This window comes from Melampsora larici-populina (assembly GCF_000204055.1).
Source record: "Melampsora larici-populina 98AG31 unplaced genomic scaffold MELLAscaffold_44, whole genome shotgun sequence".
Lineage (NCBI taxonomy): Eukaryota > Fungi > Basidiomycota > Pucciniomycetes > Pucciniales > Melampsoraceae > Melampsora > Melampsora laricis-populina.
This window is the reverse complement of record NW_006768808.1, coordinates 470,009-493,810: the sequence shown is the minus strand read 5'-3', so window position 1 is coordinate 493,810 and position 23,802 is coordinate 470,009. Positions and strand designations below refer to the sequence as shown.

General features: G+C 37.8%; 5 protein-coding genes across 5 annotated transcripts; 4 read left to right on the top strand and 1 right to left on the bottom strand.

The window, feature by feature from the left end:
• Positions 1-362: 362 nt before the first annotated feature.
• On the top strand, positions 363-1,809 carry MELLADRAFT_110449 (uncharacterized protein; the record flags this gene model as incomplete). Its single annotated transcript, XM_007414600.1, has 7 exons — positions 363-575; positions 657-767; positions 855-934; positions 1,049-1,105; positions 1,191-1,458; positions 1,544-1,715; positions 1,760-1,809. 7 exons carry the CDS (start codon positions 363-365, stop codon positions 1,807-1,809), a joined length of 951 nt encoding a protein of 316 aa, XP_007414662.1.
• Positions 1,810-2,629: 820 nt separating this feature from the next.
• MELLADRAFT_117635 (uncharacterized protein) lies at positions 2,630-4,336 on the bottom strand (the record flags this gene model as incomplete). The annotated part of the gene is made up of 4 exons (XM_007414539.1): positions 2,630-3,201; positions 3,268-4,088; positions 4,163-4,258; positions 4,332-4,336. The coding sequence occupies 4 exons, from the start codon at positions 4,334-4,336 to the stop codon at positions 3,002-3,004; spliced, it is 1,122 nt and encodes a 373-aa protein (XP_007414601.1).
• A 2,094-nt stretch (positions 4,337-6,430) lies between these two features.
• On the top strand, positions 6,431-8,799 carry MELLADRAFT_110447 (uncharacterized protein; the record flags this gene model as incomplete). Its single annotated transcript, XM_007414601.1, has 10 exons — positions 6,431-6,811; positions 6,908-7,022; positions 7,112-7,128; positions 7,209-7,439; positions 7,572-7,814; positions 7,980-8,003; positions 8,118-8,194; positions 8,306-8,470; positions 8,583-8,650; positions 8,726-8,799. 10 exons carry the CDS (start codon positions 6,431-6,433, stop codon positions 8,797-8,799), a joined length of 1,395 nt encoding a protein of 464 aa, XP_007414663.1.
• Positions 8,800-10,412: 1,613 nt separating this feature from the next.
• Positions 10,413-10,646, top strand: MELLADRAFT_38761 (uncharacterized protein; the record flags this gene model as incomplete). The annotated part of the gene is made up of 2 exons (XM_007414602.1): positions 10,413-10,473; positions 10,549-10,646. Coding segments are annotated over 2 exons (159 nt in total), but the record flags the coding sequence as incomplete, so codon positions are not given.
• Positions 10,647-11,472: 826 nt separating this feature from the next.
• On the top strand, positions 11,473-12,411 carry MELLADRAFT_38805 (uncharacterized protein; the record flags this gene model as incomplete). The annotated part of the gene is made up of 2 exons (XM_007414603.1): positions 11,473-12,127; positions 12,215-12,411. Coding segments are annotated over 2 exons (852 nt in total), but the record flags the coding sequence as incomplete, so codon positions are not given.
• Between the last annotated feature and the right edge of the window lie 11,391 nt (positions 12,412-23,802).

Genomic DNA, 23,802 nt, shown 5'->3' with positions numbered 1-23,802 from the left:
GCATTTGAATCTTTTTCCCTTTCGATTGAACAAGTAAATCACCCAAGCTCTGCAACAAAAGGCAAAGTCAACTTTTCTCTCAAGACAAAGAAACACTTCATTCAACCGGATTTAGCTACTCATAGCGGCTCTGAGAAAGCTCATATGGGCACATATGCCAAATTAAGCTTGATTGCCACCGTGGCTCTAGCTGCCATTCCTTCCGACCCTGTTTCAAGAAAGTAGCCAGTGTGGATTTTTCTGATCACCCATGATGTGGTTCTTTTTTTGAAAAGTACATTCGAATCAAGTTTAAAAAAGCGCAAGCAGAACGATTGTTCCAATTTTTCTGTCCAAACTTCACCACCTCCATAAAATTCAGAATGCCGACTGACGACTCACACAGTGATTATTCGTATCAGGATGAGTTCACGTCTTATCAGCCTACCCACCCAACCGGTCGATCGGATGCAACGCCTTCCCGGTGGCCTGTTCACCCTCAATGGGACCCAGAGCACGACGGACCCTTCCCGGCACCTCCACACCAGCGTGGAGGTGAGAAACGAAAGGCTCGGTGGCGCCCCAAGTGTTCAGTTGTGAGCGACCACATCAAAGCTAAAAGCTGACCTAGACATAATCTCTGATGACTCGCCTTTGAATTTCTTTATCCATTGTAGAAAGTCCGAGAGCGTCTTCACCGAGTTATGACACAAAAGCTCTGGCTGGCTGGCCGGGATCGAGTGGGTCCTTTGTGCGAGAAATTTGGAGTACTCGGTAATACAGGAAACGTGAGAGAGATTCAAACCTCAGAAATATTACTCCGTCCCACTCCAGGTCGTCAATCATGAGTGTTGACGAGATAATTGCTCTGATAGCTTTATAATCTCGTTGTTGATCAATCGCCCCGTTGCGACTGTCCGGATTGGCTGAATGGATATGTCTGCAAGCATCTCCTGTAGGTCATCACACCTCGTTATTCTTCCAAATTCAAACCTCTCCGAGTCCAACTACTACCGATAGTAGCACTGTGTGGTCACTTATACTTACTGCATGTTGTTCTGATACAAAGATTCGTCTTCATCAAAGTACTTGGAGTGTCACCCAAATTGCCATGGTACTTCCAGAAGTAAGTAAATCCAGAAAGGTCCAACAATCCCACTAACATACTCAAATCCCGATCTCACTTGCACCATCCTTCTTAACATCCTTAGGGCGCTATTGAGTACGGAGGTTGAAAACATCTTCTCTACAGCTCCAGAAGCTCCTGTTGTCCCAACCTCTGCACTTGTGAGGTCAATTTATGCTGATGTAAAATCACAGTCCAAAGCCTCTGGAGATCTCGCATCACGTAGAAAGCCTATTGGAGAAGAAGATGATTGTCCAATTTGTTACGACAAACTACTCTCTGAACCAGCTCAAGACTTGATGTTTTGTGACAAGGTTTGTGGGAATAGTTGGCACGCAGAATGTCATCACAAGGTTTGTTCATCACTCTCTTTCTTCCACCAACACACTGCCTAGAGCTAGCCAATCATTAACCCCGTGGTCATTTTTTTATTCTCAGTACGCTAAGCATCTCAACCTTCAAGGGAAGAATATGATTTGTGTATACTGTCGATCAGATTTGAAGATGCCAGTGTCTCGGGTGGCTGGGACCAGGATCACTGGAGACGGCCGTATCAACTTGGCAGCTGCTGTAGGAATCCCCTACATGTATTCAGGCCCCTATGTCCCTCGTAAGTTTTTGTTCTTCATAACCTGATGGGTCACTTTGAATCAGCTCACAACAATTTCTTACTACACAGCGTATCCTTGAGTGGACTGTCCTAGATACACTCTTCCTCTCGACATAAGTGATCGTATCATCATTGATGATCACATTATCACCATGGCCTCAACGTTCCTCATCAATATAGATTTCTTTTTCGCTTGTTTCTCTATCCATTTTGTCTTCTTTGTTTTCCCTCAGACTCAAAATAAAAAAGCTATAAATATATCATTTTTTCTACTATCTATATCCAAAGATATAGGAACCATATTTTTAATTCTTTGGTATTTGATTATCAGTAAATATGAAATTAAAAAAATACCACAACAGGTCAATTAAAAGAGCAGATACAAAAAAAGCTGCAAAGATATGACCATAAACCTCACGTTTGAAACAATAAAAAAAAGGTAATGCTGATATGTAGGAGAAGAAAGTATAAGTGGTATCAGTGATGACTGGAAAATAAGAATTGACAAAGTTAAAGTGGGATGAAGGTAAAGAAGCAAAGGAGGTTTTCAGCAATAATACCTCTTGATACTGACACTGTGAAAACCCGATCAGGGTCAACAGACCTATCACTTCGATTACCTTGTGTCAATGCACGGACCAGCTTCTAGATCTAAAGCTGTGAACCACCTTGAGGTAATCACCCAGTCTCTATATCCACAGCTCAATCAAGAAAAACGTGTCTTTTTTGATTCGGAGACCTTGATTGAGCTGAATGCTCAATGCACATTTGTACATAGGAGCAATGTGCTGTGGTACCATACAACACAACATGTTTTGTTATTTGAAGACTACTTGATAATCAAATGACTACCAGATCCCATGAAAGATACTTGCAATCTAGCAAAGAGAAAGCCTATAAAGCCGAAACATCATCAAAAAACGGATTTTTTTTTCTTTGCTATAGATCAGAAACAAAACAAAAAAAAAGATCAAGAGTATCAAAGTCATACAAAATCATAAGTAGAAGACTATCATTAGCATTTCATATCTCAACGCAAAAAAGGAAAACAGGAAACCGGAAACCAAACAAACAGAATGATAATAATGTGTAAGATGATATAAGAAAAGATTAAGTAGATGTATATAAGGATGATTTCTATATACAAAAGAAAAAGACAATTTTTTTGTTGTCATGATCTTTGCATAAGTTTTGAAAGAAAAAAAAATGAATTGAAGAAAAAAAGAAAAAGTAAAAGTGAATCGATTCTAATTTATTTGTGAAAAAAAACAAGGATTTTAAACTGCTTAAGGATCTGTTGAAGATTGACTCAAGAGACTAATAAAGACAGCAATCAAACTTGTATAAAGCATTGAAGGAGCCAAGACGGAGAGAAGTAAACCGGTGACTGGTTGAACGAGTTGCCAATCGAAGATCATATAACAGATTTGATTAAGTGTTCGAGAAGTGATGAGGAGCGAGGTCCATGGGACGGCAAACAAACAGACTGGATTCACTCGATTTCAGTCACTGATCTCCTGATTTGAACAAGGAGACACCAAGATAAACTTACGAGCAAATTGTACTTCAGGTCGAGTCAGGTCTGTCCAATCATGAGTTGAGACATTAGACTCGGTCTGGGTGGTAGGTTGTTTGTGGTTCACCGAGGGTTGTGAAACGATACCGTTTGGCTCGGATCGAACCACTTCCGATTCCTCCTTAGGAGTCTCCTCTTCATGAGAAATCCCGTTGGTTAATGGCTCCGACTCGGTGATGGTAGACGGTTCCTCCACAGGAGATACTTCTTCCACAGCTACCGGCTCGGGGACAGATTTTGACTCTTCAGCTTCAACGGCTTCTTCAACTGGTGCAGGCTCTTCGGAGGTAGTTGGATGATCCACGACTTCTTGGGTTGGCGCTGGCTCCATAGACGGCTCTTCACTTGCTTCATTCACATGAACAGGTTTCGATTTTTCAGGCATTGCCGTGTCCTCGAAGATTGGAGCAGGTACAGAGTCCTTGACCACCTCAGATGTCGAATGTGGGCCGATTTCCTCGGTATCTTCATGATCAGGGACCTTTTCGGCCTCAGAGATCACGTGTGAGGTAGCTTCTTCGGGCTCGTCATGATCAGCAACCTTTTCGACCTCAGATGTCGAATGTGGGATGGTTTCTTTGGTAGCGACATCTTGATCGGGGACCTTTTCGATATCGGATGATTTAATGGGTTCAGAAACGTGATCAGAAGCGGTAGGTCGATCTTCTTCAAGAGATCGAGTAGCAACTGAATTGTCTTGGGTCTCTATTGAATCATGATTTTCGTGAGATTGAGGTGAAATGTAATGAGGAGGTTCAGGTAAACCATGATACTTGATGTCTAACTCTGGACCAGGTCTGAAAAGGTCAAAAAGAAACAAATCAGATCCAGGTCTCGATGACCATAAAGTAAAGAGGAGATTGAAACAAACCTTGAAGGAACAGCTGAGTTGAGTGGATGAGAAGGATCATCAAGTAGACGTTCTTTTGAGGAATGCAAATGATCGGTCAAGTATTGTTCGACCTGACTAAATGAAAAAAGATATTCATATGTATATTAGCTAAAGTCAAGTATGAATCGATTGGTTTGTAAAGACATACGCCATTGGTTTATGAGTTTGATTTGAACTTAAAGCTTTTAGAAAGTGAAGATGAAGATGAAGATGAAGAAATAAAAGTCAACGAGAAGTAATTAGTTTTAAAGCTTGAGCTTTGAATTTTCGATGGGGTTTCAAATCAAAATCAAAATCAAAATGAAGAACTTTAGAAACAAAACCTCAAAATTGATTATCAAAATACTTAAATCGTAACTCTATCTCTTCATTCAATTCAGACTTTCTCACAATCAGATCAATCAAGACAAAGTGCTTCAAAAGGGGTACCAAAAAGTATGTACATACATATCCCCTGAGAAATAGCAAATCAATCCCCTATCGCTTGTCAATGGTTTATATAGCCCAGCTCAGTGGGATTTGGTTTGTAAATCTGGTGGTGGAATGACAATAGAACCACATCAAGGTCTCAAAAATCACTCAAGAGTCAAGGCTGAGATCCACCTTGGGGCGGCGGAAGTCCTCGTAAACAAAAAACATCAGACCAATCCCATTGGGATTATCTTCCCTTCATAGTGATACATACACACAAATGTTCACTATATAAGAGAACTCATAGATGTTCCAATGAATGTGATTTAGATTGATAAGCCCTTGATCAACAATTCCTCAGATGGCATATGTCATATCTTGAGCCCTTTGTTTCTTTTGTGTAAAAGTCAACAATTGTAGATAGGATTGTTTGGGTTCGTGGGGAATTAGGGCACCAAGACAGTGTTCTTTGCGTTAGTGAGCAGCCCATAAAATTATCAAAAATCACATATTTATCTATCTATACATGACAATATGCTAGTCACCCGTGAGCTTTGGATTGCGGTGTTTCAATAAGACCTGTAGACACGTTTGAGGACAAAAGGCAAAGAGAGTAAGAAGTTACATCGAACAAAACCACCGTGTTTTTTGTGTAAAGTAATTTCGATGACTTGAGTCAATCAGTCACCCGAATGGTTCCCTTAGCTTTGCATCAAAATAAGAGCCAGTTATACTAGCTACATATTTATTGAACGTTCGAAAGCTTTGAAACAAAACAAGAAAGTCCTCAGTTTATCTCTCCTACGTTTACATTACTAGTATCACATCAAAGAAACAGAAAGAAACCTATATATGGCAAACTATCATCCATCTCGAGGGAATCGTGGAGCTCCTTTTTTGGATGCAGTCGATATCAAGATGATCTGTTTTGTTGGGTACGAGATGAGTTTGATTTGTACCTTTGCAGTGGATATTTCTTTGATACGATTTTGTGATCGGTCATATGGGGGTTGGAGACCTTGAATCTGATGAAGACTTTAAATAATTTCGCCAATCTCCATTTTCATCTACATCTCATCTCATTCTGTTTTCTTACCTCGCCGTATGCCGAATGGATTTTATCTGGTTTATCCATCATGGCTATGCACAAAGCTCATTTCAAGATTTGTCTAGAACAGACCGATCATGAAACTTGAAACGAAGAAGAAGAAAAGAAATTCATAGACCTTGATACCCAGACTCAGTGATGAAGTACCTTGTGACCACTCTTCTCCTGTTTACCTACACTTCCCCTGTAACCGGCTTGAAGTTCGGCAGTTTATGTAGTTTGCTTTGAGACTTATGATTCTCCTTTTCTCGGAACATCAACGTAACGGGAATTGTTTCAGAAAATAGCTAGATTCGAAATCATGTATTTGACTTCTGACCGAAATGTGTTTACACCTTGACCGGGGCTGTGGGGGTAGGGGCAAAGGAAGGAAGCAGAGGTCTTATCACTTGTATTTCGTAGACTTGATAGAACTAGATCGTCATGAGATTTCCACTTGAGTCATCTCTTGGGCTTCTACATACTAAATGCTAAGATTCGACTTTTTTCAAATTCGTTATAACTTATATTCTCACTGAAACAAATCAATGAAACTGACTCCCAAATGGACCCTTGAATCAAGAAAGAAATCCAAAAGACTAAAATCTTTCCAATTCGTCCGGTTTGATCCGTTCAGTCTCGGAAGTTTCTTTAAGAACTTATCGCTTCCCTTTATCCTTGAACTTCTTTGGAACTGTTTTTATGCTGAACTTCAAATTCAAGAGGAACGAGTTGAACGAGTTCCAAAGATGATCTTGCCCTTGGGGCGTCACCTCATTTACCTATATCTATTTCTTAACTCTTACATTCGTTATGGACTTTCTGAACTACACTCACCTAATCTAAGTGAGAATAATACTACACTCCTTGATCCACCTATCCTACCACCGATTCCAAAACCTCCATCACCTGTCTCATCAAATTCCACCAATCAATCTGGAAACCTTTCAAGAATCGATAATGCCTGTAAACCATTACCACTGACACCTGAATTATGGAAAGAACTTAAATTACACGAATATCTACTTACTTATCCTCAAGGAGATCAACTTTCATTAGAAGCTTATGCTGAAAAAGTCGGTGCAACTAATTTTGTTTGTGGGATCGGAAAAGTTTGTGATGCTAGTCAAGTGAGTCAATTTTTTTTTTGGAAATTTGATTTGATTTTCTTTGATCTAAAGAAGTTCAAATGTTGAGAATGCTTCTTTAAATATTCACTTTTCAAGATTTGTATGCCTGTTAGTGCACCCGATTGGTATATACTCGTTGCTGTTCAAAATTGGAACTCGTTTAGTAATACAATGTATGATGCCACTGGGTTTGCAATATCGATCCTACAAGGTAAATATCCTTATCATCCACAAGAGTCAATATGAGCTGATGATAATCTATAACCTATCTCTTTATAATGGATGAAATTCGAACAACAGGGCTAGTGACTTCAATTGTGAGTCTCAAACCAGTTTCCAAAAATGATATACAAGCCGATGAACGAAACTGATGTTGAAAATTGCACCCCAAAAAAAGGTCAATGATATCGTACCACATGAACCTGATAATCTTGCTATCCAATCTACTCTTCTCGGTCTTGTTGCTGGTCTCTTCGGTGCTATTCCTGGCTTCCTTTATCCTCAAGGTCTTGCATTCTTTGGTTCGACAGTTTGGCCATTTGTTCAAGGTGGAACAGGTTTCTTATCAGGTATTGCTTGGACGTATCATAATCTATATGCCATTCTACCCACCGATGAACTTTCAAAGGTGAGCTTTTTAAATCTTCTTGAAGATAGTCATCAAAAGATGGCTTTACTTTTTTTCTTTTCTTTTTTTTTTTGGTATCTCTCGTCAAATCCTCATTCTGATCTTCTCTTTGGAGTGAAATTGAGAAAATAGACAAATGATATAAGTTATTTATTATCAAAAGCACAAGCTTCAACCCAAGCAATGTTAGCCGATACAACTGAATCTGCTACTCGAGCTGGGATCAGTACTGAGAAAGGTTTATACGGTATTCTTAAAGATGGAATCTTTTTGAATAATCATTTTTCTGGATCTGAAATGACTGAAGGTGATATTCAAACTTCAATCTCTCGTGTGGCTCGTGCTAGATTACTTGCTGCTATTTGGAAAGCTAAGGTGATTTTCTTCTTCAGAGTGTCCTTTTTGCTTTGCTACTACACATTTGGTGAACTGATGGAAATTATGCTTTGCGCGTCTTTGTTTGTGATTTCTTTAATTCGACCTCAATGATCTGTTTCGGACTATTTTCGTCTTGGATTTTACTGTTGGGAACACTTGTAGGGTTATTTTGTGGTTCGTGGAAGGGTCAGTTAAACGGATATAATCATATCATGTCCACAAAGCCAAACACATTCTTTCATCATCTTGGCGTCTCAGAAACAGGAACTGACTAATATCTAACAAAATTGGGCACAACAGGAACCTTGTACACAAGATGGACCAAATGGAGCATATTCAGATGATCAAATGATGTCATACTGTGATCAAGATGGAATGTAAGTTTCTCAACAAAAAAATATTACAAAACACACTCTAAGATTTAACTTGAAGAAATTTTAATAAATCTTGATTTGTTTTCTTCTTGATTTGTTGATTCAAAAAAACAGTATGTTTCAAATCGTGAAATCAGAAGAAGGAGAATTAATTGAAAAATTCACTTGGGCTCATTTGATTCCGGCAAAATATAATTTAAAATTCGAATATTTTGTTATCCATTCTTGGAGTTGTCAACAAAAGTATCTTACTTATGCTTATGATCCTTACTTGAATAGGTAAAGTCTTTCTTTCTTTTTTCTTTCTTTCTTGAGTGATCAAAGTTTTTCTTTTTTTTCTTTCCTTGAAGATTGATTGGGATTGGTTCTTTTGATTTGGATTTTTATAAAGTCTTTTACCTGCTGATCCAGATGCGGAATGTATTGTAAGCTTAGCAGTTTGTGATATGACACGAGAAGGTAAGTTTCAAAGCATTGCATTTTGGATTATTGAGTTTACATTGGTTAATGATTGATTTTGTTAATTATCTTTAGACATTCATAAATATAGTAAGAAGCACGGGTTGCTAGCTGCTTGTCAAAAGATTGGAATGTTACCAAATATTTGACCAACAGATTCATATCCTAATTTTACACTTTGTATAATTATTACATTGATTGTTCTTTTTTATCTGGACTTATCTTGATTTTTTTTCGGCCAATTGTAGTATAATAGTTCCATGTTTTTGTTTTGAAATCCATACTATGAAGATAAACTGGCATGGATTTTATTGAGTATGTGTGATTGTGTGATGAAAATGATGGTGAGTGACAAGTGAAGTTGAATTGAAAATGCAGATTGAGATTGATAATGTAGTTTCGATGAGAATGTGATGTAATTGAGAAATGTAGTTTGATTTAAAACATCACCACCACAACAGTCACCAGTGTTTTGGTTTCCTTTCTCATCGTTTCCTCAACATCCACTTCTCAACTTCAACTCAACTTATCAACTTACTGATCCAACTACCACAAACTGAGCAACCATGGCCAACGCTCAACTTCATCATCTATCATCTTCAACAACCAATTCATCGATATATGAATTCAATCCATTAAATTACAACTTTCCTTCATCTTCATACAAAACAAACACTTCAACTGACTCAACCGGATCAGGTTCATCTACATCTTTATCACCATTACCATTACCATTACCACCAACCGCATCTTCATCATCTCTAACTAATATCAATTATAATTCGATACCTAATCACCATTATACAAATCATTATCATCAGCCGATCTTGAATCATCATCAAACATCAGAATTATTGACATTAGAAGAACATCAAGACGAAGGAGAAGTTGATCATCAAACAGGTCAAGTGATTTTAGAAGAAGCAGAAGAAGAAGAAGAAGAAGAAGAAGAAGAAGAAGAAGAAGAAGAAGATCAAGACGGAGAAGAAGATCAAGACGCTGAAGGTGATTTAGACTCAGAATTAGAATTAGAAACAGAATTAGATCCGAATCGGACTATCTTCTCAACCACTAATCATCATCAACACCTTAATTTCACAAACTCAAATCAAGGTATTCCACCAAATCATCAAATCTTATCAGCACCTTCAATTCCAATCGAAAAAATGACAATCAGACAAACAAAAAACAAAAAAATAGTAGCTAAATTACCTAATATCAAATCATTTACTACTCCTAAAATCAAAAAGAACGCTTCTAAACTCAAACCGATTCATTTACATTTAGATTTACCAACAAGTAATACTCCTACAGCAAAAAAGAAACAAAAGTCTAAATCACAATCCGTACCAATTCCAATGACCACCCTTTCACCACATTCAAGAGCTAAAGCCGGTACCGTAGGTGGTCCAAGAGCACCAAGGGAAGGATGGTGTAGTCTTTGTTCGAAAGAAGGTGGATTTGATAATGGTAAAGGTCAGATGGAGAGAGGCGAATATTCACTTTCGAGTATCGTACCTGCTCTTTCTTCTACTTCACTCGATCAACATCGGAGAGGTGGAAAAGGTGAAATGGTCAGCTGTTGGGAATGTGGTCAATCTGGTATATATACCTCTTTCTCGTAGATTCTCTTGAAATCTTCATATTCGATTAAAACTTCGCGTCTAAATCTACTTGTTTTTTCAATTTTTGCTTTACTTGGTATCGTTCCATAGGTCATTTCAGTTGTCTTCAACTTCATAGCTTGACCATCAAACGCCAAGTTAAATCTTACTCTTGGCTATGTATGGAATGTCGTAGATGTTCTTCTTGCGATGAAAAAGGTATGTCTGATCTGCTTTTATACAAAATCGCCTATTTCTGAACCTCCCACTCTCCCAATCTCCCAATCTCAGGAGGCGACGATGGTGACATGCTTTTCTGCGATACATGCGATCGAGGATGGCATGGTCGATGTCTAAATCCACCATTAAAATCCGTGCCTAAAGGTCAGTTTTTGAATCTTGGTTTAGGACTCTTGAATTTTCCGCATCGATTTGATCCCATCCTCCGTTTGACTTTTGATTTTTCGATATTAGGTGATTGGACATGTCCTTATGCACACGATGATTCAACAGGACTATCACCGTTACCAGATCATCTCACACTACCTCCATCACCTGCGATTATCCCTACCATCAACACAATCCCCACAAGTACCAAGAAAGCTCCCAGAACGTGGAGTAAAAAACGTAAAGCGATTCATTCGGATGATGATCGAGCTCATAAGAAGATTGCTTTAGAAGACAACAAACTCATTGTTGCAGAGCCGACGGATGAAAGTTCACAAAAATCGGTTAAGAATGAGACACTTAGACATATTCATTTACTTAATAAGAATTCGGCCAGTCTTCAAAATCATGAAGAAAGTTTGGAAGAAGGATTTGGGAGGAAGGAAACTAGTGAGGAAGATGGTCAGAATCCGTATTTGAGTGCTTTGGACGAGACACAGGCAGATCTAGGAGATCGGGTGATTACGGATGATGATTTAATCAGGTTCAAGAACAGTTTACAGGCTTCTGAGGTTGGTTTTGTCTTCCGCCTTGTCTGTACTGATTTATATCAGATACTGATCACCTTTTTCATTCTAGGCGAGACTTGAAGCTATGATCACTGAACCGATTGAAAAGAACCTTGTCACGAGCCCACCACCATTATCTTTGAAAGATCGAATTAAACATCAATCGACACCGATTCCAGATGAAAAACGCTTACCGAGACCGGTACGAGAGCTGAGGGTACCCACCACTGATTTCAAATCGAGGACAGCCTCATCTTCATCTATGTTTAAGAGTAGTCCAGTCGGATCCCCTTCCGCCGGTAATGAATCCGATGATAATCAATCTACATCTGTAACCCCGGCCACCAAGAATCGAATTCTTAGAAAGGACGCAGACCCTCATACGAAGAACCTGTCAAGTATCAGAACCATTTGTTTTGGAAAATATGAAATCGAAATTTGGTATCAAGCCCCATATCCACAAGAATATGCAAGTGTACCGAATGGACAACTTTGGATATGTGAATGTTGTTTGAAATATTTCAAAACTCAATTTCAATATGAAAGACATCGAACGAAATGTAAGACGATGGTACCACCAGGAGATGAAATCTATCGAGATTTAACCAATGGAATTCATATTTTTGAAGTAGATGGACGGAAAAACAAATTGTATTGTCAAAACCTTTGTTTATTAGCCAAGATGTTTTTAGATCATAAAACACTTTATTATGATGTAGATCCGTTTTTGTTTTATGTGATCACTCAAACTAATCATAATTTAACAGTAGCTAATGGTGAAAGTGGTAGTGAAGGTGGATGTGAATTTGTTGGATATTTTTCAAAGGAAAAAAGAAGTCCTACTAATAATGTTAGTTGTATTATGACATTACCTGTTAGACAGAGGAAAGGATGGGGTAATTTTTTGATTGATTTTAGTAAGTTTTTCTTTTGTTTCTATTTTGATTTTTGAATTTACTTTTGAAGAGATTGATTGATATTAATGGTTTTTTTTTGATTAATAGGTTATTTGTTATCTAAGAAAGAAAAAAGGGTGGGTACACCTGAAAAACCATTATCAGATTTAGGATTATTAAGTTATCGAAATTATTGGACATTAGCAATTACTAGATACTTATTAAGTACAGACGTTACAGAACAAATCACACTTGAAGATATTGCAAATCATACATCAATAGCATTAAATGATGTTTATTATACTTGTCTACATAAAGGATGGATTAAGGCCACCTTAGCTACTTCATCAACCAACTCATCATCATCTTTACCTGATTCATCAATCTCTTCATTACAAACACCTAATAATAAGAAAAGAGGCACGAATTCGAAATTCAGTAACTTATCGAGTAATCGAAAGAAATTAAAACCTATTGAAGTGGTCATCGGATTAGAGAGTAAACCAGATTATTATACGATTACATGGGATGAAGGTATATTGAAAGAATGGATTTCAAAGTATGAAAACAAAGGATATTATACCATCGATCCAAGTAAATTGACTTGGAGTCCATTTCTAAGCAGTCGAGATTCGAATGGAAGTATTGGAATCGATTTAGGACCGATCTCGATACCTTTGATACCTAACCTTGATCCATATTCTAAGCCTCCACCTAAGCTTGAAAAAACTAAAAAGAAAAATAAAGGAGGTAGGCCTCCTAGGAGTGGTAGGAAAGGCAATCAGTCGTCTGGTAGAACTTGTACTCCTAGTAGGTCGAAATCTTTGATTAGTTTTGTAAATGAAGAAAAAGAGGAGAAGCAATTGGATTTGGAAGGTAGGGATCAAGAGGGTGGGGAAGAGACGGTTAAGGATGTAGGAATTGAGAAAGATGGGAGTGGGGAAGGTGATGGTGAAGGGGGTGAAGAGAATGGGAATGAAGAGAAGGATGAAGAAATGGCGATTAAAGATGAAGGAGAAGAAGAAGAAGAAGAAGAAGGAAAGTGAAAAAAGTAGAAATATAGAAGAAGATTTAATTGTTTTCTCTAAATGTGTAATTGTTTATTTTTTTTCTTTAATCTTTTTGTTTGAAAATGTTGTTGTATTTGAGGAAAAAAAAATCAAAAGACCAAGAGAAAAGTTTTTTTTTCATAAGGACTTTGAAATCTTTGATTTTGTTTTTTTCGTTTTTTTTTTGGTTATTTGAATTATTTTAGTAAAAATGAAAAGAAGTGGGTTTCAATGGATTGGAAGGTTTAAGAAAGAAAAAAAACTTTAAGATGTAGGTAAACACTTTAATGAGTCTTTTTGAAGTTTTTGATTTGATAATGAAAAGATTAATTGGCCAGGCAGTACTTCTTTACAAGCTTGGGTGTCTGGAGGAAGACTTTTGTTTTATGGGTCTTCCTTTTTGGTGAGTAAGTAGGGTGTTTCTAGGTTTTTCACATCCTCTCAAGTTCTCTCACTTCACCTCAATTAATCTTTGCGGTATTTTGAGCCAACTTGTATCAAATCTGCTGATTCAAAAACAGACTCCTTGTAATATATACCCCTGAGAGCTTACTTAAGAAAGAAAGAAAGTTTTTCAAAGGTTGGTTGAACTTATAGTCAATGACTTGATCTTTGAAAAAGAGCTTATTACAAATTAAATAAATCAACCAAAAAAAAGCTTTGTTCATGTAGTGGGTTATGTAATGTAGTGACGACTAAAGATTTGTTTGAAAAAATTAAAGTGGTTCATTTTATTGAGTGAAATTCAGTATTTGATTCGTAGAATGGATGTGTTGTATACTAATTACATAAGATACATATAAGATATATGAGGGTAGGGTACTCTGAACAGGACCTCAGCAAACTCTGGCAAACCCCAGCTTGTGTGGGAGGTATGAATGTTTGAGAAATGTTTTTTTTGAACTGGGGATCTGGCAGGTATCCATATGTAAATGACTGATGGGTGGAAAGAATCAATGCCTCACCTGCAGGAATGCAAGATGTAGAAGAACAGAAAAGATCTTGAGATCTCTATTTCTAATAGTCATATGACAAACTAAAAAAAGTGAGAAACACATAAACAAAAGAAAACTAGACCAAATCATTGATGTAACCAGTAAGTTTAGAAAACAAGAAATGTAGAAAAATCCCAGTGGTACATGAGGGGTTGAAAAAAAGAAATGAAAAAATAATGACAGAATCAAGGTGTGAGCTCTAATCATGTTATAAATTTTTGAATATTTTTTCCTCCAGTTTTGAAGATGGCTTGAAGGGAAATGATTGCAGGAAGATTATCTCAGAAAATCAAAACCAAAAGGATTTGGTCAAAAACCTTGAATGCAGACAGATATGAGAATGTTTTCATCAATCAATTCAATACTTTCAATTTACAAAAGCCAAATACTGTGTCTATAATGTTTATCAAGGTACTAAAGGTATTGGAGTAATAATTTCTGAGCTATCTTAAGTTTCCTGCTGTGTATGGCTATTGTTGTAAATTATTCATTCTTGAAGACACACAACTGATTCTTGTAGGCAGATTATAGAGCCAAAATGAGACTTTGATAATGTCAAAGCCTTGCATGTGTTGGAGCAAAGTTGACAAGTTTATTGGTCCTATATTTGTTTAGAACTATAGATGTGTATAGCCATACAGAACAACATTGGAAATTGACAAATACAGTGGCAGAATCAACAAAGCTTGGAACAAAACCATATTGAAGGTTTTTTCCACTGATTACACAAGTAGAATTGTATGCAAGCCGGCTAAAAGACCCCACATGAAAGTCTGCATTAAATGTGCCACATCAAGCTTATTTGATGTGTACAGGACCTATACAGAGACATTCATTACAGCTATGACGCAATGCCTGAAGTGTTGTGCCACAAAAAGCAAAAGGGGGGTGGGACACACCACTGAAGCTTCCCTAAGTTGAGTGTAGCAGGTATTTGTGCCCCACCTGAATTTTTTGATGTATGGGAGCACAAAATTAGTGGGGCAATAGTGATTGTTGCCAAGCTGCAACCTGTCACATCTTGCATGTAGCAGGTTGCAGATATCAAGCAATACCTTGGACCACTTCCTTTCTTACTACCCATTCTTTTCCAAAATCTGCAGATACCTGATGTCTGATCTATCTCTGAAAGCAAGCCACTGCCCACCACACTCAAACCCTTAGGCTCCTCCCTTGAAGGTTTGCGTTGACCACACCTTATAGTAAGTGGTTTTTTCTTTTTCTTTGATTCTTGCCTCCACTGACGCACAAATCTAGGATCTCTCACCTTGCTATCAGATTGGATTGACATAGATTGTTTCCATATTGAACAACCTGCATTGTTTACGGTGGGTGTTGAACTTCTCAAATTGGGCCTCATGGCTTTTTCAATCATGCAGTTTGATCTTTTGGTTTTGGATCAAACTTATAAGGTACATCTTCTTTCTTCCAACTCCAACTTCAGTGTTTCCAATCCTGATCTTTCAAAGATTCTGGTCAGATAACACTAGAATAATTCATATTGATATGTTATATCTTTTCATTCTATTATCATTTATTAATCAGATCAATTGAAATCCTTTTTCAATCATAAATCTAAAGTCCATCTTCTTCTCTCAAAGCTCTGCCCTGGCTCCTCCTTCTAGTATTGATCCTCCTAGTACTCCTACCCATGATCAGAAGTGTCATCCCTCTGCCTGTCTCCTATATGTGAAGTTTCCCAGTTGGACAACAATCCAGAAATTTACAAGGTTACTAGTGGTGAATCTGACACCAGTGATGGGATTGGTACTCAGAAACTTGTTGACAAGTCCAACCCTGGCGGCCTACCAGATCCTCCCAAGAAAAAGAAAAACCCTGTAAGTCTAAAGACAAGGCTCATGTAGTCAAAAGTCAAGGATATCCATGTGAGTCAGGTGCTTTGTTGGGCTTGACTTGACTCCCTGGCAAGAAGTTGAGGAAAGGAAGAGTTGACTCAAAGTCCTTGGTGTCTTCCTCTCACCTCAATATCATGTACCAACTTTGATGTAAGGCCCTTGGTGTCTTCCTCTCAGCTCAATATCATGTGCTATCTTCCTCTTACTCCCTATTCTAACTAATGTGGGCTACTGTTCCCAATTTTCTCAATGTGGATAAGGACTCAGATATAGAGATTGTTCAGACTCCAGGCGTTTGTCAGGCCCAACTGGAACAAGTATACAGCTTATTTGCCTTTTACTTTCCCCCAACTCACATCAAAGATGAGGTAAGATCATCTATTCACTTATTAATGCCTTTTTAATTTCACTATTCCACTGGCTTTTCCCTTTGGTCATCTGCTGTCAATTTCTCATTGTTTTACATTTGAATCCAGGAGACAACTCTTGATGCTTCAAGTGCAGCTGGTGTAAGGGTACCTATATCTGTGGTACTCTTAATCACTATCATTTGTATGCTCATTGTGACATAGTTAAAGGTTGAGCTGTGTGTCCCCAACAAGCACCTGAATTCAAGCTGGCCTGAAGTGACTTAAGACTTGGGCTCAAGATCAAGCTGATCTTGCTCAAGTTTCAAAAAAAATCCAAGGACAACTGACTCTGGATACTTTTCTTTCTCAAGCTACCTTCAATGTAGACCTATGCAAAACTATACTTGTCATATGGAGCTTATGACATGCACTTCCGTTTAAATTTCTCTACAATGGACCTCTACGCACCACATTCAAGTTAGCTAATAGGCGAGAAGACTTGAGGACCCCTACTTGGGCTGCAGGGGATCCCAAAGGAGCTCTATCACAGTCTGGGCTCATCAGTGATTGATTTAGTATCTGTAAGGTTTCTGTTCTGTTCTGTTTCATTTCATTTCCTCCTTAACTTCTTTCATCTACTTTACTGAAAACCAAAATTAAATCTGATTGTAGTTCAATGCAGGAAAGTTCTCCCTTGTCCATGATGTCTGGACTACAAAGGGTAATAGATATGTCTTCATTGGAGTCTTGGCCAATTTCATTGATGAAAATTGGACTACAGATTGGTTCATATCACTCCCAAATTGGTGGCTTAGAACAAGATGGGATTCTTACTAGCTTGAACTGTTGGCTGCTTCTTGATTACACACAGGCTTCACACTAAGATAAGTTTTTTTACTGCTAGCTCAAACAACAGACTCTGGGTCCAACAATAACACCATGGCTAACAAGATTCATGAAGTTTTCTGAGAGTCTAAAGAGAAGGTTCAATGAGATCACTCTAAACAACATGCCCAATGCTATGCTCATAAGCTTGGACTTGTGGTCAAGCATGGTTTGAATTTGATTGGTTTGGCTGCTGGTCACATAAAACTGACTACACCTCCCAACACTACCATTCCAATCCATTGTTCTCAAAGATGATATGATCAAAGTCATATGCAAGTCTGACACTTCAGATAAAAAAGATTTTCTTCAACCATCATCAATTGTTTGTGATGAATCCACTTCTGATGTAGAAGAGGGACCTGGGCACAATTACGTTCCTTCTTAAACTTGTGTTGTGGTTCACAGAGCCACCAAGGTTTGTTATTTATTTTGTTGCTTCAACTTCATATCTCTCAATCCAGTATGCTGACTGATTAACCAATCTAACAATCAGCTCAAGGATATCAATGCCCTTCTCACTCAAAGTAATGCAAGACATGGAGAATTTTCAACTTGAGCTGCACAGATGGGATATGAAGGACCTGCCGCAATTTCAGGATGGGGTGTGCGCTGGAAAATTGAGCATTGACTTAGTGATGTTCCAGAATCTGGTCTCTGCTCATGATGTAAGTCTTGTTTTTTTCTTGTTCATGATGTTTTTCTTTGATCATATTATCTGACTCTTGCATCTGGTAGGTTATTGATTAAATCCTCATTGCCAATCAAAAGCCAAGGTACTATCAAGGGGCCATGATGTCAATGGAGGCATGGTACACTGTTGAGGAGTTGTGCAAAATATTGAAAGTAAGTTTGGTCTCTGTCATCTGATTTTGATAAGATTGATGCCCAAACAACTAACACAATTCTGTATATGATCAGGTATTTCACTTCTCCACTAAACAAATGGAGGGTGACTTTGTGTTGGGATTGGTTCTCCTGGCTGAGTACCTGTGTGGGTATGAACTCCTTCAGCAGTTACACAACACCTCCAACTTTCCTAGCTTGGTCAATCTGATCAATATGATGTGTCTCAATCTTGCTGTATATCAAGAAGAAGCAGTATCATGAAACATGATTGTACTTGACACAATCCTGAAACCAAAGTATTGAATTGGATTTTTTGACCTCCATTATCCCAAGCATTCTGAGAGGTCTTGAGATATTATTGAAGTCACATTTCAAAAATCATTGCCTGAGTGTCCAGTAACTCCTCCTTCAACACCTCCTCCTGGTCCAACCTCCAGTGACCCATTCGATCACTTTGATATATTTACATCATCTGCTACCTTTCAATCTTCCAATTCAATCCAATCTTCTGAGCTTGAGATTTATTTACAAGGAACTGTTCCCATTACTCCTGGACAATCAGAGCTCACTTGTTGGAAGGTCAGTGTTCTTTCTATATATTTTTCACCTGATGTCCTTAATCAATGCTTTTTTTGCTCCATTATGAAAATTCCAAACAGATCGCTGTTCTGGCTACCATTGCCCGGGATTATCTTACGGTATTGGCTACCTCATTTTGTGTTGAACGTACATTTTCATCAGCAGCCAACATGTCAGCTATGAGGAACTTAGTCACACTAAAATTCCCAAATAACTAAACCACTTAACCTTGACAATAATTATAATTACAAAAATCTATAAAAATATATATATCACATCTCAACACTCGAGTTTCAAGAGTGAACAATTACGTCACATTACAACTATTCGAAACACTGGCCAGGATCCAATAATAATTGAACCCTGACCAGGCGAACTCAACCCCACAACCACCAGACCAGTTAAAACACTACATTAACTAACCTGGAAGATCACAACGAAAACGATTTCAGGAAAAATCAAGAACCCTTAATTTTACCAAACCAGCTTAGGCAAATTAGAAGATTATTACGCCACGTTAGAAACCCAGCTCCTATATAATCCATAGATTTCTCCTAAGAAAGAAGAGACCACACCAAAAAACATAACCACCAATTCCTACTTGAATTACTCAAAGCTCTTATTTGATAAACGAAACTCGTTTTACTTTTAACAGAAACCAAGCCGCATTAAAACTTAAATTTTAGACAATAGCTTTTCTAAAGACTTACTTCTTTGAAAACTAGCTCTCTGTCTCACTTTTATTGTTCCATTTCTTTTGTTTCTTAAAAGAAAACTCCAGTTATGTAAATCTTCAGAACTGTATCTTCATTCAATTTTTCCTGATTTTCACCCTATCGCTTGAGGACGAAGGATTTAAATCTTTACCTATTAGGATCTTATCAGTAAGACCTAGTGGAAGGCGTTTAGTTGATTTGGATCTCTAAAATAGCTACCTTTTTCGGATCCCAAAACTCTACGAGGAGTTGTCCAAGTAAGCGAGTTTACACCTCACTTAAGATACTTTTTCCTGATTGATTAGAACTACTACTAATCAACTTCTGTTCACTTGAAACAGAATTCCTTACTTGGCTAGAACTTATAGTAGCCCAACTGCTACCACAAAGCCCGTGCGTATTCACCTTATCATCTCAGAATTTGTCTTTCAAGTCACTTTTCATCTTGAGCTTATCCCGTTAGTCTCTACTTGGAATCTCAAGCTGACACAACATCACCATACCTGCATGCGGTGTAGAACTTATAACCCAACAAGGGTTATACAGAGCTGGAAGAGGATAATCTACTAATAAAATGACTAGTAGAAGTTGTCTAAGGACTGCTCTTCTAAAACAACACAATCAGAAAGAGCTCTGTTGTATTGAGTACTGATAAGGCACCAGAGAAATATAACTTCACACGTAATTTTAACTTCAAAAGCACACTTTGTATTACTATCAACACTGCTATAGTGTTATTCCCAATTGATAACTGAAAAAAAATAAGCAATATCTGATTGATATTATTCCCAATAAGTCTTTATGACTATAAAACTAAAGTAAATTTCTCTTTATAACTGTAATAAAGGGCGTATTTAAGTGAACAGGTACTATTAAAATAAGTTTATGATGATAAACAAAATAATAATGGTGTAAATGATAAAGAAAAAAAAAGGGGAACAACAGTCCCAAAACCCTCTCAAAGTATATATAACAATGTACTAGAACTTTTACAATGGTCAACAGCCTCAAAACCAATCAAATCCGCCCAAAATTCCCTAAAAACCCTATGATGACGCAATGTAATGGTTTTGTTACTAATAAATGATGTAATTTTCACAGCTAAAAGTGATCAATGACGCAATAATATGATGTACAGCACTTCTTATGATGAATACAGGTGATTTTTTCCTTGTAAACTAGCTGAAAACCAATTTTTGAGATTACGAATTTTTTCAGATGTGCTCCAATTTTTGATTACTAAAGTGCATCTTGTAGCCCACGTGTTACTGATCATTTCTGACACCTACATGACCTACTTCTGATGAGTGATGAGTAAGATATTGAGTTGTGAAGTTAAGGTTTTTAGTGTTACATATGACTTGTGACTGTAAATTCGAGATTCACACCAATTCTTTATTTGCCTTATAACTTTTTACACACACCTCCGTTACTAATGATTTAAAGTTTGTACATTATGTAATCCACTCTTCTGCGGTGAATGAGCCATCTACCAACCTATTCTGACGTCATTTGACATATGTAATTAGCTGAAAACCTCCATTTTCCACGAATTTCACCCATTTTCTTCACTTTTCACAGCTACTACTATCTTTTTCTTGCTCATGTAATATGACATCATCATCTATAGCCTTAAAAATCCCGGAAAATCCTCTTGGCAACCTTAAATTCCATCACTACCACTATTACACAACCAAACTACACGTGTACCTCTTGTTTACCAACTTCGAAAAAGTGCTTTTTTCCTAATAACTTCTGTTTCTACTTATCAACCTTGAAGATTAAAATTGTCATAGTATCATATAATGTTGTTCTTTCATATTATAACCTCATAATACCCATAACTCTAATATTACTACCCTAAAAACCATTTTCCAACCTTTATACCTATAATTTCGAATTTTTCTTATGTTTTTCTTTCTTTCTTTTTGTAATAAATTTGTAAGTAAACTATAATGATCTTAATATATAATGTGAAATAAAATGATGTAATGTTGACCTAATGACCAATACATAAGCCTACAAGAGCTTCAATTGATCAAAAACCTCCATTTCGAATTTTCTTTCCTGCTGAATCCTGCTAATAAACTGGTAAACTGGTAATTGTGAATTTTTTAATTGATCCCATAAATTGATCACCACAGCGGGTATTTAAAAACCCAGACTATATCATGTGCTGTAGGCTGCAGACAATGACTGCAAGCTCACATTCCTGTAATCAGCTGTTTTTCCAATGCAATTGCTTATGCTACCTCCTTTGCAGCCAACATGAATAAGAAAGAGGATTTATGATTTTGCTTCCAAATATTTGACAATTAACTTTGCTTATTGGTGTTTCTTGATTCTATGGAAAGGAACAGAGTGAGTGCTCATCATCTATTCATTTCATTCAAACTATTTTAAATTAATTAAATATGTATTCAATTGTTTTTGTTTATCTGATGTCTTGACAATGCTAGCTGTATAACAATTGCTGAGGATTTGTCCATCCCATCTTGATTTTTGTCTCAACCTCAACCTTATAGGTTAGTATGTGTCAAGTAGTTGTTAGGAGGTGTTGAGACTCACCTCTAGATACTTTATTGGGGCTTCAGGTACTTGACACAATTTGTTGTTTTTCACTAGCTTGTTTGGGTGATCCATTCACAAGTTTGGTAGGTGCATTGCTTTGAGAGAGTGCTACTGAGATCTTCCACCTTGGGATTGTCAACCAGGCCAGTGAGAAAAAGCAGGAAACTTGGAACATGTGCACCCAAGTGTTATTAAAACACATCCAATCCAGCATGCACAGCAAGCTTGACAACATGAGCTAGACAACCAAGTAGATGTTTGTCAGCAAAGAATTGAGGTATGAAGTGCTGAAGTTGAAACACTGTGGTAATATTGTTTGAAGTGTTGTCAGATGTAATGTAAAACACACAATCTGTAATATTGTATTGATTAAGAACCTAGTGTAAATGGACAGCTAGGTTTGCACCAGTATGGTGTCCAATGACTTGCTTCATGGCAATGATGGCCTCACAAGGCTTAAAGTGTTTGGTGAGCCAGTACACAGTAATACCAAAGATCAAGCAGCCATTTGTAGATGTCCAACAATCACAAGTGAGGCTGATGTAGTGCTGAGAGGCTGGAACTTCTTTGAGTTTGACTTGAGCAGATTCACATAATTGGAAGGACAGAAGGATTGCATAGATCAATGAAATCAAGAAATGTAGAGGACTTGATGGTGATGAATGGGAACTCCTCTTTGATGATCAATTTCATGAGTCCCACAAGTCAGTGGACAACACTAGATGTAACCACACTAGATTAGCATCATCAAAGACAAAACCAGCTACATGAGACTTACATATGCCACTGTGCCATGTAATGTTTTATCTTCATCAAGACAAGGTGCTTTAAGAAGCTTGTGAGAACTGTTCAGATGTATAATCAGTGCCTTGGTTCTTGATGACTTATTGGTCATGATGCAAGCACCACAAGCCAGTTGGTAACTCAACCTGGCAGACATGTCTGATTTCATTGTCAATTTTGATGCTCTTGAAGTGTGACCAAACCCATGATTGCCCAAAGCAATTGGCTTGGATTCTAGATGATCCCAAGGGAATCTGGCAAGCAATAGATGATATTGCAGAGCAAAGATGTCTAGGACTATGCCTAGGAGAAAGAAGTTGAGCAGAGGAAGTGGTTCTGGAGACTCATGATCTGGGAAATGAAGAGGGGATGTATGTAAGGAATTGATTGGAATCTGATACAGTTGTTTGCAAAAAGCTTGCCACAAATTCACCGCCAAATTGCACGAGTTTCGCGGGCAATTTTCGGCAAGCTTTTTGAAAAAGACCGTAGAAGAAGCATTATGTAAATTGGAATCTGATAGAGGAAGTATTAAATTGGAATCTGACAGAAGAAGTATTAATTGTCTGGTGGCCTGACAGGCACCTCGGCCACAGGGGTGTTTGGGCATGCCGGAATGCCCGGCTAGATTAAAATTTTCTTGAGGCTCGGCCGAGGGATCCCCCTCCAGAAAGCCCGCTGCCCCAAAACCGATTTGGGCACGTCGGGCAAGAATTAGCTCTGAAACAGTCTGAAACTCTAAGGTCGATCATGTTCAAATTATATTCACTTCTGACATGTCATTACGTATACTACCTTTGCAAAAAAGGTTGACCGGGTCGACCGCGAAGGAGAAGAGAAGAGATGCCAAATTTGGCCGCAGCGCCTGCTGCGCAGCGCATCCAAATTCAAATTTCGCTCGATCCAAAAAACAATTGGGTTGTCAGAACACTCAACGTGACCTGGTGGTTATGATAGATACCAAGATTGGTCACGACCGATATTCAGTTGATTTAGATTATGACAAAGTCGCGCCAACAGCTGGCTTATGCCACTTGTTCCGATTTCATCTATATCTTGCTGA